The sequence below is a fragment of the Rhinopithecus bieti genome, unplaced genomic scaffold (genome assembly GCF_001698545.2).
Source record: "Rhinopithecus bieti isolate Rb0 unplaced genomic scaffold, ASM169854v2 scaffold_35856, whole genome shotgun sequence".
Lineage (NCBI taxonomy): Eukaryota > Metazoa > Chordata > Mammalia > Primates > Cercopithecidae > Rhinopithecus > Rhinopithecus bieti.
The window spans coordinates 1,170,522-1,183,844 of NW_016815820.1; the positions used below are offsets into that span (position 1 = coordinate 1,170,522).

General features: G+C 55.7%; 1 protein-coding gene across 2 annotated transcripts in view; it reads left to right on the plus strand.

The window, feature by feature from the left end:
- Nucleotides 1–5,294: 5,294 nt before the first annotated feature.
- SAMD14 (sterile alpha motif domain containing 14) overlaps nt 5,295–13,323 on the plus strand; it is a 20,584-nt gene continuing 12,555 nt past the window's right edge. Inside the window, exons 1-2 of one of the 2 annotated variants that reach the window (XM_017853899.1) lie at nt 5,295–5,663; nt 9,647–9,701. In XM_017853899.1, the coding sequence (XP_017709388.1) occupies nt 9,659–9,701 (43 nt within the window). In that variant the 5' untranslated portion in view covers nt 5,295–5,663; nt 9,647–9,658. Of the gene's footprint in view, nt 5,664–8,847; nt 9,529–9,646; nt 9,702–13,323 lie in introns of those variants that run through there. The other variant, XM_017853900.1, reaches the window with a different exon arrangement.

The window sequence follows — 13,323 nt, forward strand, 5'->3', positions numbered from 1 at the left end:
CACCCCACCTCCCCAGCTTCAGGGACCAGAGGGCTCATATCACAGGCCCCCTTAAGATGGCCTGGGCAGACAGAGGTGGCTGGAAGGGCGGCCTCTTTCCTGCCCGATGGGGCTGAGGCACAGAGGCCGAGGGCTGCCAAGGGCTGGCCTGGTGGTCGATGGACACAAGCACCTGCACATCAAGCTGCCAGACTTTACACACTCCAGCTTTTGTCTCTGGACTGGAACGGGGCTGGGGCTCTCCCAGCATCTGCCAACTGGAGGCTGCTCCCTGCCCATGGGGCACCTGGGTAGCCCCTGGGCCTCTTGACTTGAGATTCTACCTTCTCGGCCCTTCCCTCTCCCCCATCATTGTGCTGTCTCTGTTGCATTCCGACCCTCCTGCTTGGGGGGTGGGGGCATTGCCTCAACACCTCCCCCGTCCCTGTTCCCTGTCCTGGGAGGGATAGAGTCCACCCCAGAGCCCGGAGGCTGGGCCTGGCCCTGGCCCTGCACTGATTTCTCATGTGTCCTTCAGGAAAAGGGGAGTGAGAGTCGGAGAAAGGGAGAGTTCAGGACACCTGGTCCCCAGCTCCCCATTTCCTGGGGCAGCAGCCCTCAATTTCTCCTTGTGCCTCCCCTCTCCCAGGTGCCAAATAGCCATAACCTCCTCTTGGAACTGTTATGTGGCCTCTCTGGGGTCCAGGTTTCCTGGTCAAGGCTGGGAATGCCCAGGAGGAAAGGCTGTCAGCTTAGGGGGTCTGGCTACAGAGACCCTGGTCTTAGGCAAGGGGAACATTTCTCCCTGGAGAGCCAGGTCCTATCCTGTGCCGCCCTGCCTGCCCAGCCCAGGGCAATGCCTGGAAGCCTACTGACATTGCAGGGAGTCAGCCTCACCCCCACCCCTACTGTTTTTCCGATGTTTTGACTGGAGGGCAAAATTTTACTACTACTCATCTTTTTGGAGACCAGGGCTGCCCTGCTGGCAGCCTGCCTTCTAAGTGAAATCGACTCTGTTTCCCCACTTTAACCCCAAATTGGGGCTTGGACCAAGGGAGGTGAGACCCCCCCCCAGGTCCCCTCCCCTTTCAAAATCCATCTCATTTTGCCACTTCATGCCCTTATGCCCTTGCCCTAACTGGGTTTTGTTCATTTTTTAAAACAGCACCTATCCCATCCGTTTTGGCTTCTTGTCCCCTGTAAATAGACCATGACTTCGATCAGTATTTCTTGTCCCCACCCCTTCCTATCCCCGATGTGCCCCCATCCCCTGAAGGAGCTGGCCGTCTCAGTCCTGGGCCCACGCACTTCACCCCGGCAGATGGAGGGGGCGGAACTGGGTGGGCGGGGCCACTTCCAGCTGCTTGGGCCAGTGGCCACCCCTGCCCAGCCGTCCAGAGGACCGCGTCTCTGTATATAATATATATATGTATGTATTGTTCCCGGTTTTGTACGGACCATGCCCTCTGTCAGGTCATCCCCATAAAAGCAGCCCCCAGAGCCTTGCTGCCTGGTTTCTTGATTCACTGGGGTGGGGAGTGGGCAGGGATCAAGGATGCCAGGCTGCCCCAGTGGTCCCCTCCCACCAGTGCTGCCTCTAACCCTGAGGAACTTCCTACAGTGTCCCCCCGTTCCCGGTTCCAGCAAACTGCTTCTCTGCCCCCATTCCACCCGTCAGCACCCATGCTTTTTGTCCAGTCCTCCTGGGCAGGGCTGAGGGTTTCTAGAGAGTTCATTCAGTCTGTATTCGTTTTTCAGGGCCTCCATGAAGTTCCAAGGATGGGCTAAATACAGCAAGGTGAACCCCAAGTCCCTCCCCCAGAAGGCCTCTAAACTGTGGGGATACTTCCAAGAGGCACACCATGTGAGGCAGGTGAAGGATTAAAAGATAGCTGGGAGTGGGAGGTGACCGCCTGGCAGTTTTGTCCCCAGGGTCCTAGAAAATCTGTTTGCTTTTTCAGGAGGGCCAAGTGGCCTGAAATAGCCCCAGCCCCTGTGCTGGGCCAGCAAGCCTGTGTGCTGACTCACCAGCTCGAATGCTAATGGGTCTGGGAGTCTAGGTGCCAGGGTTCCAGGGACAAGCTCTGGTGAAGTCCCAGAGGGGTGAGAGCCAGCAGGGAATGGGGCAGGAGCTTATGGCAGGCCCCAGGGCCAGTCTTTCCTTGCCGGGGTACTGGTGTGCAGATGTGAGAGACCTGAAGCAGGGAGGCACTGGCACTCAGTGGCGTGGCACTAGGGGATTCTCACCTTTGCCAGGAGTGAAGTCCCAACTTCAGGGCCCTTCAAGGTCACCTTGGTGGGTCCTTGACAACATCCAGATGGGTGGCCAGCACCCCCAGGGACAGTCTGCTCCAGAAGCATCCCCTGTAGATGGCTGTGTCACACAGGTCCCATTCATGCTAAGCTGAATTCTGGCTTCCCACAGCTATCCCTCAAAAACCCTAGGTCTACACCTCAGGCCAGTCCAATCCTGCCTCCCACCTGAGGGTTGTCTGGAAACCTGGGGATGGTGAATGCTCTTCCCAAGGCATCTTTGCTATGTGGATGATTGTTGGAACACTGTGGGAGCCCTGAGAATGCTGAAGACAGATCAAGGTGTCTGATCCCCAAGATCAGAGACCACCAAACCACAGGGTCACAGGTCATAGCTCCAGAGTTAGAAGTCACTGAACCCTGGGGCTACCAAGGCTCTGCTCAGGAAACCTAGCCAAGAAGTGAAGTGGCGTGACCTTCCTGGGTGGGGAGGCAGGCATGAAGGTTTTGAGGGTTTCTGCTGGGCTGATTGGGGCTAAGCATCCAGGGCGGCGTCCCTCTGTCCCTCCCCCACTCCCCGTCTGTCCTGTGTGTTAGGTGAGGGGCCTACACATTGTTTCAAATGGTGGGCCATGTAGCCCCTCACGTTTAAGCCCAAGTGTGTTGTGTGGCTGGAGGCGTTGTGTGTGGCTTTGCTGTGAGTTTCTCAAGCCTGAGCTATCACTTGTCCATGATACACTGTATGTCCATGTTTGGGACTTCATCAAGTGACTGTAAGTGGGCCTGTCACCTTAAACCTCCCTTATCCCCCCACTCGCCCAATTTTGCAAGCTTGAGTAGGTTTGCCAACATTTGCCAATAAGGGGCATTTTCCCAACTCCCAGAAGCTTAGGCCTCACTAGGAATAGGGGGAACAGGGGCTCCTCCTGGGTCCTACGGCCTAGCAAACATACCGCTCATCTCCCCCCTCCTTGGGATGTACAGGGGCTACATAATCAGTCCCACTCCAGCCCACCACCCAGAGCTCACCAGATGCCTACAAAGCACATCCCCCTTTAAGACCCCCAGATGTAGCCCCCACAGCTGTCAACAGAGACGTCACCCTTTCCCCAGATTTCTACAATCTAGCCTCCTGGCTGCCAGAAGATTCAAAGACACCCAGAGACCCCCAAACTCCCATAAAATCCCTAGGATACCCTCAGACCCTAAAGGCTGTTAATTCTGTCCTCACAGTCACAAGATAGTCGGGGTTCAACAGGCCACTTCCCGGAGGCCTCAGACTGCAGAGTCCTCTGGGCCATCAGGAACTCTGTACTACAGACTCCACACCTCTCCCTTGACTCTAGATCCCCAATCCAGCTTCACCACTTACTTGCCTTTTTGTTTTGTTGTTGTTGTTGTTGTTTTTGAGATTGAGTCTCACTCTGTTGGCCAGGCTAAAAGGCAGTGGCACAATCTCAGCTCACTGCAACCTCCACCTCCTGGGTTCAAGCAATTCTCATGTCTCAGCCTCCAGAGTAGCTGGGAATACAGGCATGCCACCATGCCTGACTAATTTTTGTATTTGTAGTAGAGACAGGGGTTTCACCATGTTGGCCAGGCTGGTCTCGAACTCCTGACCTCAGGTGATCCACCCACCTTGGCCTCCCAAAGTGCTGGGATTACAGTCGTGAGCCACTGCGCCTGGCCTTTCACCACTTGCTTTTGAGCAAAGCATCTTCCTTCTTCTAAGTCTCTGTTTTCTCTGAGGCAGTGGGTAATGGAAACACCCACCTTGTGGGTTTATTGTGAGGGTGACAATAGATGATCTGAGAGTGCCTGGCACCTGCCAAGCTGTGACGTGCGATAGCTGGTTGTGGATCCCTACATTGCCTCCCATGGTTGGCCTGCCACTGCTGCCAGCTCACCGGGTCCAAGTCTGATCTCATCCATACCCACCCCCACCTGCTCCAGGGCTCCCTGCCTCAAGCCAAGGTCCACAGTCATCCTAGACCCCTCCTCCCTCACCTCCTAGTCCAGCAGGTCCCCAAATCCTGTCAGCTTCTTCAGTGTCAGCTTCTTCAGGCCTGCATCCTGAAGGGCTCTCAGCTTAATCTGTAATCTTTATGCCCACTGCCACCGGCCCTCAATAGCCTCCAGAGCGTCTCCCTGCCTTCAGGGTGCCCTCTGCAAACCTGTCTCCAGAGGAGCCAAGGGTGCTTCCTAAATGCACACCTGAGCCCCTCCCTCCTCTGTTATTTGTGTGTGTGCATGTGTGTGTGGGGGGTGGGGCGGGGGGCGGCTGGTAGAATAAAGTGCAAGCCCCCTGCACCTCCCCAGATTCAATTTATCTTCCCCTCTTGCCCTCCCACCCCCAACACCCGCTGGCACTTCCCTATCCTGACCCGCAGTTGTAGCCAACACATCACCTCCTCTGGGAATCCCCCTGCCCAGCCCCCGCCGCGGCCGGCCGCCGGGACCCAGGTCGGGCCAAGGGTGCGCTCTCCCTTCCGGCAAGAAGTGCCCTCTGTGAGCCGGGCCCATGGCGCCCGAGCTCGTGAGGGCCTCCCCACTCGTCTGCGCCCCCGACTGGCCCACTGGCCTTGAGCCGGGTTGCAAGGCGAGGGGTTCTGTTCACCTCTGTCCCCTCCAGCCTCGGCGCCCCGGCTGCTCGGCGGACGTTTGTCGAATGAATGAACGAATCGGAAGCCCTGACAGACCCGGCAGAGGAGGCGGAATGGGTCCCGTGGCGGGGCCGCCCCGCAGCCGCTCCCACCCGCGCAGACTCCGGTGCGCCGCGTCTCCCGCGGGCTGAGAAGTAGCGGCAACTCCGCTCCCCGGGCCCGGCCGCCTCCTCCCCGCCGCCGCCGCCGGCCGGCGCGCACGGCCTCGTCCTCCGTCTTGTCTCCTGGGCTCCGCGGCCGCGCGCCGACCGCCCACAACGCCCCCCGCCCCGACGCCCCTTTCCCCAGGGACCCGCGGCGGACCCCGGCCGACGCGACGCGGGTCCGCGAATCGGCCTGCCAGGCGGGGGCCCCGCGTCCGGCCAGGCACTGGCGGGCGGCGGGGGCTGGGAGGGAGGTGGCGCTCGCTCTTCGTCTTCTCTCTCTCTCTCTGCACACACACACAGACACACACACACACGCACACGCACGCACACACACACGGAGCATCCTCCCGTCAGGTCTCCTGGTCCGGCCCCGCCCGCGCCTCCTGCTTCCAGCGAAACTGCTCCCTCTCCCCACATCCCCGCCCTCCATTCACCCCGGCTCCGGGACCCTTCCTGCCGACCTCACCCCCACTCCCGGGATGGAGCGGCTCGAGCCCACCCGGAGCCCCCCGCGGCCGGGGTGACGGTCCCCCCACCCCTCTCCTGCCCGGCCCCCGCCTCGAGCACCATGGGCCTGAGGGGTTCCAGGGGCGCCAGACGCTGAAGATGACCGATGCCGGAGGTGAGGGGCCGGGCGCCCTAGGGTGGATCGGGAACTGGGGCTGGGGCCACTTGGGCCCGCGGTGGGACCCTGAGTGGGGTTGGGCAGGGCCAAGGGACAAGGGCCTTTCTTCCCCTATCCCTGGGGGACCGCACGAGGCTGGGGTGCCGGGCTGTCAGGGGAGGGGGCGGAGATAGGATTTATGGCCCTAATCCCCTCCCTCCCGCCCGACGCCCGGAGAAATTAATAAAAGCTGGTGTGGGGGGAGGGGAGAGGGTTTAACTCTTTCTTGCCCGGCGGGGAGTTGTGCTGATGGATTGGAGAGAAACTAGCCACCGGGCTCTGACGGGGGAGAAGGGCTCTGGGAGTGGAGTAGGTGCCCTATCCCCAGCCTCACTCCATCTCCAACAGCGCTTTGAGCGGGTCCCCGACTCCTGAGGACTACCCCAAGCCTGAAGCCGGCGGACGGCCGGCGATATGGGAAGGCGGGACCACCTCTCTGGCTCCACAACTGCCTCCCTGACCACCAGTCTCCTTTCCCATCCACCTCTTCCCGGCCTCTCCCAGTTGCACTTCTCTCTGTCGCTTTCTCCTCTTCAGCGGCCCTCTCCTCTCGCCTGCCCGAAGGGCTTCTCCCTTCTCTCCCACCCTCGGGCGTCACTCAGGGCGGCGGAATCCCTTGTCCCCAGTGCCGCTTCCCCTGGCCCCACTCTCGGTGTGATCTCTTTCTTCTCAGCAGCCCTGTGGACTCTCCGCCAGTCTGTGTGTCTGTCTCTGCTTCTTCCTACTCCTCACTTCCTTCCGCTCCCGCTCCTTCCCCAGGAATTGTGCGCCCTTTCTTTCTTTCTCTTTCCCCTGAGTCCCAAGGGGCTGTGAGCTCACCTGCCTCCCTTTCTCTCAGAAAAGAGTCAAAGGTCATTGGTGCTCCTTCTCCGGGATTGGAAGCCTTGGGGGGAAGGGTATCCAGAGGAACCGGTTCATTCCCACCCCTGTGCAGTTACCTGGTTGAATGTGTGTGTGAGTGTGCGGGGTGTGTGTGGGCATGAGAGTGGGGGCGGGGTTTGGTGTCTAATTTTTCTAGGCTCAGTTTTGGAAGGAGAAGGTTGGGTGGGAGGGGTCTGGTGACCCCCTGGAGACAATGTAGGGAGGGTCCCCGCACACACCCCAGGAAGTTAGTTGTTGAAGGGAAGAAAAGAGAGCAGTTGTGCTGAATCAGGATGGACCGAGAGTGACTTTGAGCAGGAAACCCCAATCCAGCCCAGAGGGTGCCTGAAAGAGGAGGCCTCCAGCCAGTAGAGGATCTCCACCCTGGACTGGGCTCTTGAATAAAGAACACAGGATCTTCATTCTCAGAGGCAGAGAGGAGACAACACTACTGCCCTCAGAGATTCTCCATTCTGATGGGAGAGGCAGTTCCTGTCTTCAGAGTTCCTAGTCTGACGGGACTAGTCTGACCCTCTCTTCTCTGAGCACCCATCTGATTGGGGGGGGGGGGGGGGGGGGGGGGGGGGATGAGACCTATTTAAGGAATCAATGAAGTATGAAGCATTCCCCATTTCCCAGTAGTTGGAGAAGGGTGGATTTAGAAATTATGCAGACAAATGACAGGGAGGGCTACCTAGGACAGCTTCCTGCAGGAGGTGGCAGCTGTGTCCTAGCCAGATAAGGCTTTGTGGGTTGAATGACGAAAGGTGGTTAATTCTTAGGGTCAGCCTCCCTTCCCATCTGGCCTGTCAGGACAGGAAGAAATGTTCTAGATCTTTGCTAGTAGCCCTGGAGTTCAAGAATGGCAGGAGCGTTCTTGGAGGGTCTACTTCCCTGATGACCCCTTCCCACACCTCATTTTCTGCTTTCAGCCCCAGGCATTATGGAATCTGGAGGTGGTTTTGTTTTCTTTGTTTTTTTTGAGATGGAGTTTCGCTCTTGTTGCCCAGGCTGGAGTGCAATGGCACGATTTCAGCTCACTGCAACCTCTGCCTCCTGGCTTCATGCCATTCTCCAGTCTCAGTCTCCCGAGTAGCTGGGACTACAGGCATGTGCCACCACACCCGGCTAATTTTGTATTTTTAGTAGAAACAGTTTTCTCCATGTTGGTCAGGCTGGTCTCGAACTCCTGACCTCAGGCATGAGCTATCACACCCAGCTACTTACTTATTTTTGGGATGAGGGTTTCACAATGTTGCCCAGGCTGGTCTAGAATTCCTGGGCTCAAGTGACCCTCCCACCTCAGCCTCCTGAGTAGCTAGGATTATAAGCATGCATCAACTTTGCCTGACTTTAGTTCTTCCTCTCATCTCCTGTTTCTCAGTTTTCACATCTGTAAAGTGGGGATATGTATCTGTAAAGCAGGGATATGAAAATTCCTGGGCCGGGCGCGGTGGCTCACACCTGTAATCCCAGCACTTTGGGAGGCCAAGGCGGGCGGATCATGAGGTCAGGAGATCGAGGCTATCCTGGCTAACATGGTGAAACCCTATCTCTACTAAAAATACAAAAAAATTAGCCAGGCATGGTGGTGGGCGACTGTAGTCCCAGCTACTCGGGAGGCTGAGGCAGGAGAATGGCGTGAACCCGGGAGGCGGAGCTTGCAGTGAGCCAAGATAGCACCACTACACCCCAGCCTGGGCGACAGAGCGAGACAACGTCTTAAAAAAAAAAGAAAAAAAAAAGTCCCAAGGCTGGCCACAGTAAAGGTAGATGATGTCTATGTAATAATGGAAAAGAAGAGTTGGAAAAGACTCCAGCAGGCGTGTGGCCTAGCCTTCCTACACCTGACACACGTATGATCTAGCTCAGTGTCTTGCCATTCTCCTGGGGACCTGAGTGTTAGAAGTAATTGGAGGTCAAGTGTCAGCCATGCAGCGTCCCCTTGCCTTAAACCATCAATGGTCCCTGAGCTTCCTCACTCTCCCCCGATCCAGTATTCCCTGACCAGTGGGCTCCCTAGGGCTATTGGAATCCTACATCTGCTTGAAAGTCTATTCAAATGGTTTCAGCTACATATATCCTTCCCTATCTGCCCTCCCTTCTTGCTTCCCACCAAAAAACCTTGAACCAAAAAAAAAAAAAAAAAAACCCTACCCATTCACACTTCTTCCCAGAACATAGTTGCATCATAGAGGTTTGGCTGTCCATTGTGTGCTGTGTGTACTCCTCATACCCTCCTACATCTGTGAGTCTGTCAAGAACTGTGAGAACTGTGTCTGGAACAGTGGCCCTGCTGATGGTGCCAGCTTCCTGAACAGCTCATGTTCAGAAAGGCAGGTGGTGAGGGCACCAGTGATGGGGGTGTAGGGAAGAGGGAGGCAGGATTGGAAAAGAGATGGAGAGTTTATGGACGCAAAGATAGGTGGATGGACAGATGGCAGCAGATGTTGGGTGCATGGGAGCAGATGTTGGATGGCTGGATGGGTAGATAGATGGGTGAGTGAATGGATGATGAGTAAGCAAGTAGGTGGATGAGTGCATAGGTGGGTAGACAGATGGGAGAACCTGGGTCCTGGTCCTCATTTTGCCATTAACTTGCTATGTGATCTTGGGCCAGTCACTCCCCCTTCGGTTTCTTCATTTGTAACATGAGAGGATTGGATTTAATAATCTCCATGACTTCTCCCAGATTTGATTGGACAGTTGATGACTGAAAGCTTTTAGGGGATGCTAATGATGCAAAGGCCCAAGACAGTGAAGGGGAGAAGTTCGGTGACCCACGTGAAGGCACACAGCAAATCAGTGGACCAGGACACCAGGAACACAGGGCTCAGCTTGTGTCTGTGCCTTGGATTTGCGTCTGCCCCCACCCTCCTACTATACCTCCTGCCCCAGCGCCCACGATCTGGGTTATGATTCCAATGGCTTCTCTTCCAGGGGCTAAAAGAAGGGTTCTAAGGTAAGGGAGGAGCCAACAGGCCTGGAGCAGGTAGCCCTCGACACCTCTCCTGCCTTGGCCGGCCTGAATCTCTTACCCAGGCTCTCTTTTTCTTTCTCTCCCCTCTTGTCCTCCCCAGCTGTCTTGAGTCATGGCTTCTTCAAAGCTCCGAGAACCCGTGGATGAGGTTTTTGGTAAGTTCTGTGTGGCTCTATCTCTAGTCAATAGATACAGCCATAGAGTAGTACTTCCTTCCTGGGCCACCAGGCATTGAGGGGGATAGGGCGCTTCTTTTTTAGCTTCAGAGTGAGTGTGTGTGTGTGTGTGTGTGTGTGTGTGTGTGTGTGTGTGTGTGTGTATTGTGGCCTGACCCTTTGTCACCACTATCTTAGTGGACACACCAATTATAATAAGTGTCCCCATTTATTAAGTGCTTATCTTATGCCAGATACTAGGTTAAGCACCCCCATCTCACATGCAATGTATTCGTTAACCCTTACAATAATGCTTAGAAGTAAGCCCAGTTTACAGACCAGCAGTGTAGGGTACAGAGGGCTGAAGTCACTTGCTTTCAAGATCACATATCTAGTTAGTGGCAGGGCTGGGAATAGAACCCCAAACTGCCAGACTTCCTGCTCTTAGTGACTATCTTATACACCTGTAAACTCCAGCCCAAATGACACACGTTTTCCAAGTCACATAAATAAGTGCAAGGGACCTCACCCTGCTTATATGTGTGCTGAAATCAAATGTATAACACACACAGCCTCAATACCCCCAGGCTAGCCCCCTCATGCTGGCCTGCACGCCCACGTCCTCAGTACACACTGGGGTGCATGCACACACCACGGTACCATCATTTACCCCCTGCAGTCTTCTCTTGTGTGGACTGGAGAAAGAGACCACCCCAGCTGGGCAGAGTTCCCAGCATGCACTGGGGCGGAAAGCCGGTTTCCCAGCGGGATTCGGGTGGAGGAGTCAGGAGGAGTCGTTGAGCAAAGGAACTTGGAGGAATGAGGGAGAGGAGGAGAGTGGCTTGCTCCTCGAGAGGCTCCTATGCCAGAGGGTCCCCAGCTCCTCCCCTGCTTTCCCTCCCCATCTCTCCCTTCTTCCCTCTCTCCCCTGGCCATGCCAGGAACTGCTGCTTCCCATCCCAGTCTCCTCCAGCTTCCCTAGCCTTGAACTGCCTTCCTACTCAGGCCAGACTTAAGCCCAGGCCTGACAGAAATGAGCTCTCCCTTCCCTGGGCTTTTCTGCCCCTACTCCCCCACCTCCTTACCCTCTACTCCACATGCAACCCCTGCTTGTTTTCCTCACTGCTGAGGTAGCTGGGTCCTCACTGCTTCCTGATGTGAAAGACCATTAAATATTTATGAATTCCCATTGCCCAAGGCTGGGAGGAGGAGGAAGAGGGAGAGAGATGGGGGAGGAGGATAGGGAAGGAGGGTAGGAGCAGAGAAGAGGGAAGAGATAGAAGCTGGAGGGAGAGCCTCATAGAGCAGAGGACCCAGGACAGGCTGGCCCCACTTTGCCTCAAAACCACCAAGCCCCTTAGGAGTCCCCTTGCTCCCCAGCCCCCCCAAGGTAAGATGGCCATGGTGCTGATATGGCCCAGAGTCAGGAGCAAGGGGCCCCTCTCCCTGTTTTGAGTTGGTTGGGCACCAGCTAGGTGCCAGAAGGGTAGAGGATGCCAGACCACTGGCCTGGGAGCCACTCTCCTTAACTCCCCCTGTCCCCTCAGCCAAACGTGTCCTCCTATCCTACGTGAGCCTCAGTTTTCCCATCCATACAATGAGAGGTTAGACTCAAAATTCCTTCCCATCACTGCTTCAGAGAGGGTGTTAATGCTTACCAACAGAGCTAGACCGCCTGTCTGTAACCCTGGTGGGCTCCTCACCAGCTTTATGCCCTCGGGCAAATTAAGGCTGCCCTGGGGATTCCTGGAGTCCCTTCCTTGTAGGGCTGTGGGGAGGCTCAAATGAGCTAGTAATTGAGTAATTGTAAAGCACTTAGAACAGTGCCTAGCACAGTAAGAGCTCAATAAGGATTCGCTCTTATTTTTCTGTGGTTCAGCCTTCAATCCTTGCTGCTGCTTCCAGGCAGTGCCTGGAGATTCTGTGTCAGGGGCTGGGAACAGAGGGCTCCCTCCCCCAGCGCAGCCTCAGGGGCTGGAAACACCAGCAGGTTGCCCCCTGGACAACTGCAATCTCCTCTTGGTGTCCACCCTCCCTTTTCAACCAGACCCTTCCTGTCCCCTCGCAGGCTGTGCTGGCCCCCTCGTTGCTCCCCAGATGCTCCAAGCCCAAGGCTGCACCATTCCCTCTCCTTAGAAAGCTCTTTTTGTTCCTTCTACAACCTCGGCTCTTTATGGCAGACCTCAGTCTGGCTGCCACATTTAAGGTAGTAGCCTCCCAGTCTCCCCCTGTCTTTTCATTCGACAAATATTTATAGAGCTCCTAATATGCATCAGGCTCTGTCCTTGGCTCTGGGGAGACAGCAACAAACAAGCCAGACAAAATCACTGTCCTCATGGAGCTCAAATTTTCGTGCAGGGGCAAGTAGGGGGACAGATGATCAAAGCACACATAAATAAACAAGGAACATACTAGATGGTGGGGAGTGCTGGGCAGAGGATTGAAATGTGGACGTGATGGGATGTGGGCATGGCGTGGAGGTGACCTTCATCAGCACACGTGTGTGTCTGGAGTCCATCTTTGCCAAAGCATGCACTGGTCCATGGAAGTGTGACTTTGCTTCAGCACTTCCTGAGCACCTGCTCCTTGTCAGGAGCTGCACCAGGCTCTCACGATACACAGTGGACAGGGAAGGGTTTCACCCTCTGCAGGTTGCAGGCCAGCATGAGGAGACAGTCATTGGCAACCATATCCCGACCATATCGTGACCATATGGTAGTGTGGTGCGGCTGCCAGACGGTGCTGTGTCAGAGTTGATTAGCCAGACAAAGAAGGGCTGGAGAGAGATGGAGCACAGGGATGGAGGTGGGAAGCGAAGCAGGGGCAGGTACACATATAGGTATCAGTATAAGCAATTCAGTTGATTCCACAGATGCCATCACCAGCGAGCGCCTGTTGAGCTCGTACTAAGTCATAGCATTATGGCGAAGCACTGTATATGGATTATTTTATCTGACGCTCACAACCACCCTATAAGGAAGATAGTGCTAGTATAATCCCATTTTACACATGAGAAAGCTAACACCTAAAAGGAAGTAACTTGCCCAGAGTCACCCAACTGGCAAGTGATAAAACTGGCTTCAGCCTGGCCATCTGGCTCCAAGGCCAGTGCTCTTAGCCATAGTCATGTAAGAGGAGGAATCTGTGGGGAACACAGAAAGGGTGAGCTGGGCCCCTCAGGCCTTGAATAGACGGCTGAATAGCATGGACTTTATATTGTTAGCTTTGGGACCCCTTCTGCGAGAGTTTCAAAAGCAGGAGAGTATGGAACATGGTCAGAAATATGCTTCAGGCCTGGCGTGGTGGCTCACACCTGTAATCTCAGCACTTTGGGAGGCCAAGGCGTGCAGATCACTTGAGGCCAGGAGTTCAAGACCACCCTGGCCAATGTGGTGAAATCCCACCTCTACTAAAAATACAAAAGTTAGCCAGGTGTGGTGGGACACACCTGTAGTCCCAGCTACTCAGGAGGCTGAGGCAGGAAAATCGCTTGAGCCTGGGAGGTGGAGGTTGCAGTGAACTAAGATCATGACACTGCAGTCCAGCCTGGGTGACAGAGTGAGATTCTGTGAAAGAAAGAAAGAAAGAGAGAGAGGGAGGGAGGGAGGGAGGGAGGGAGGGA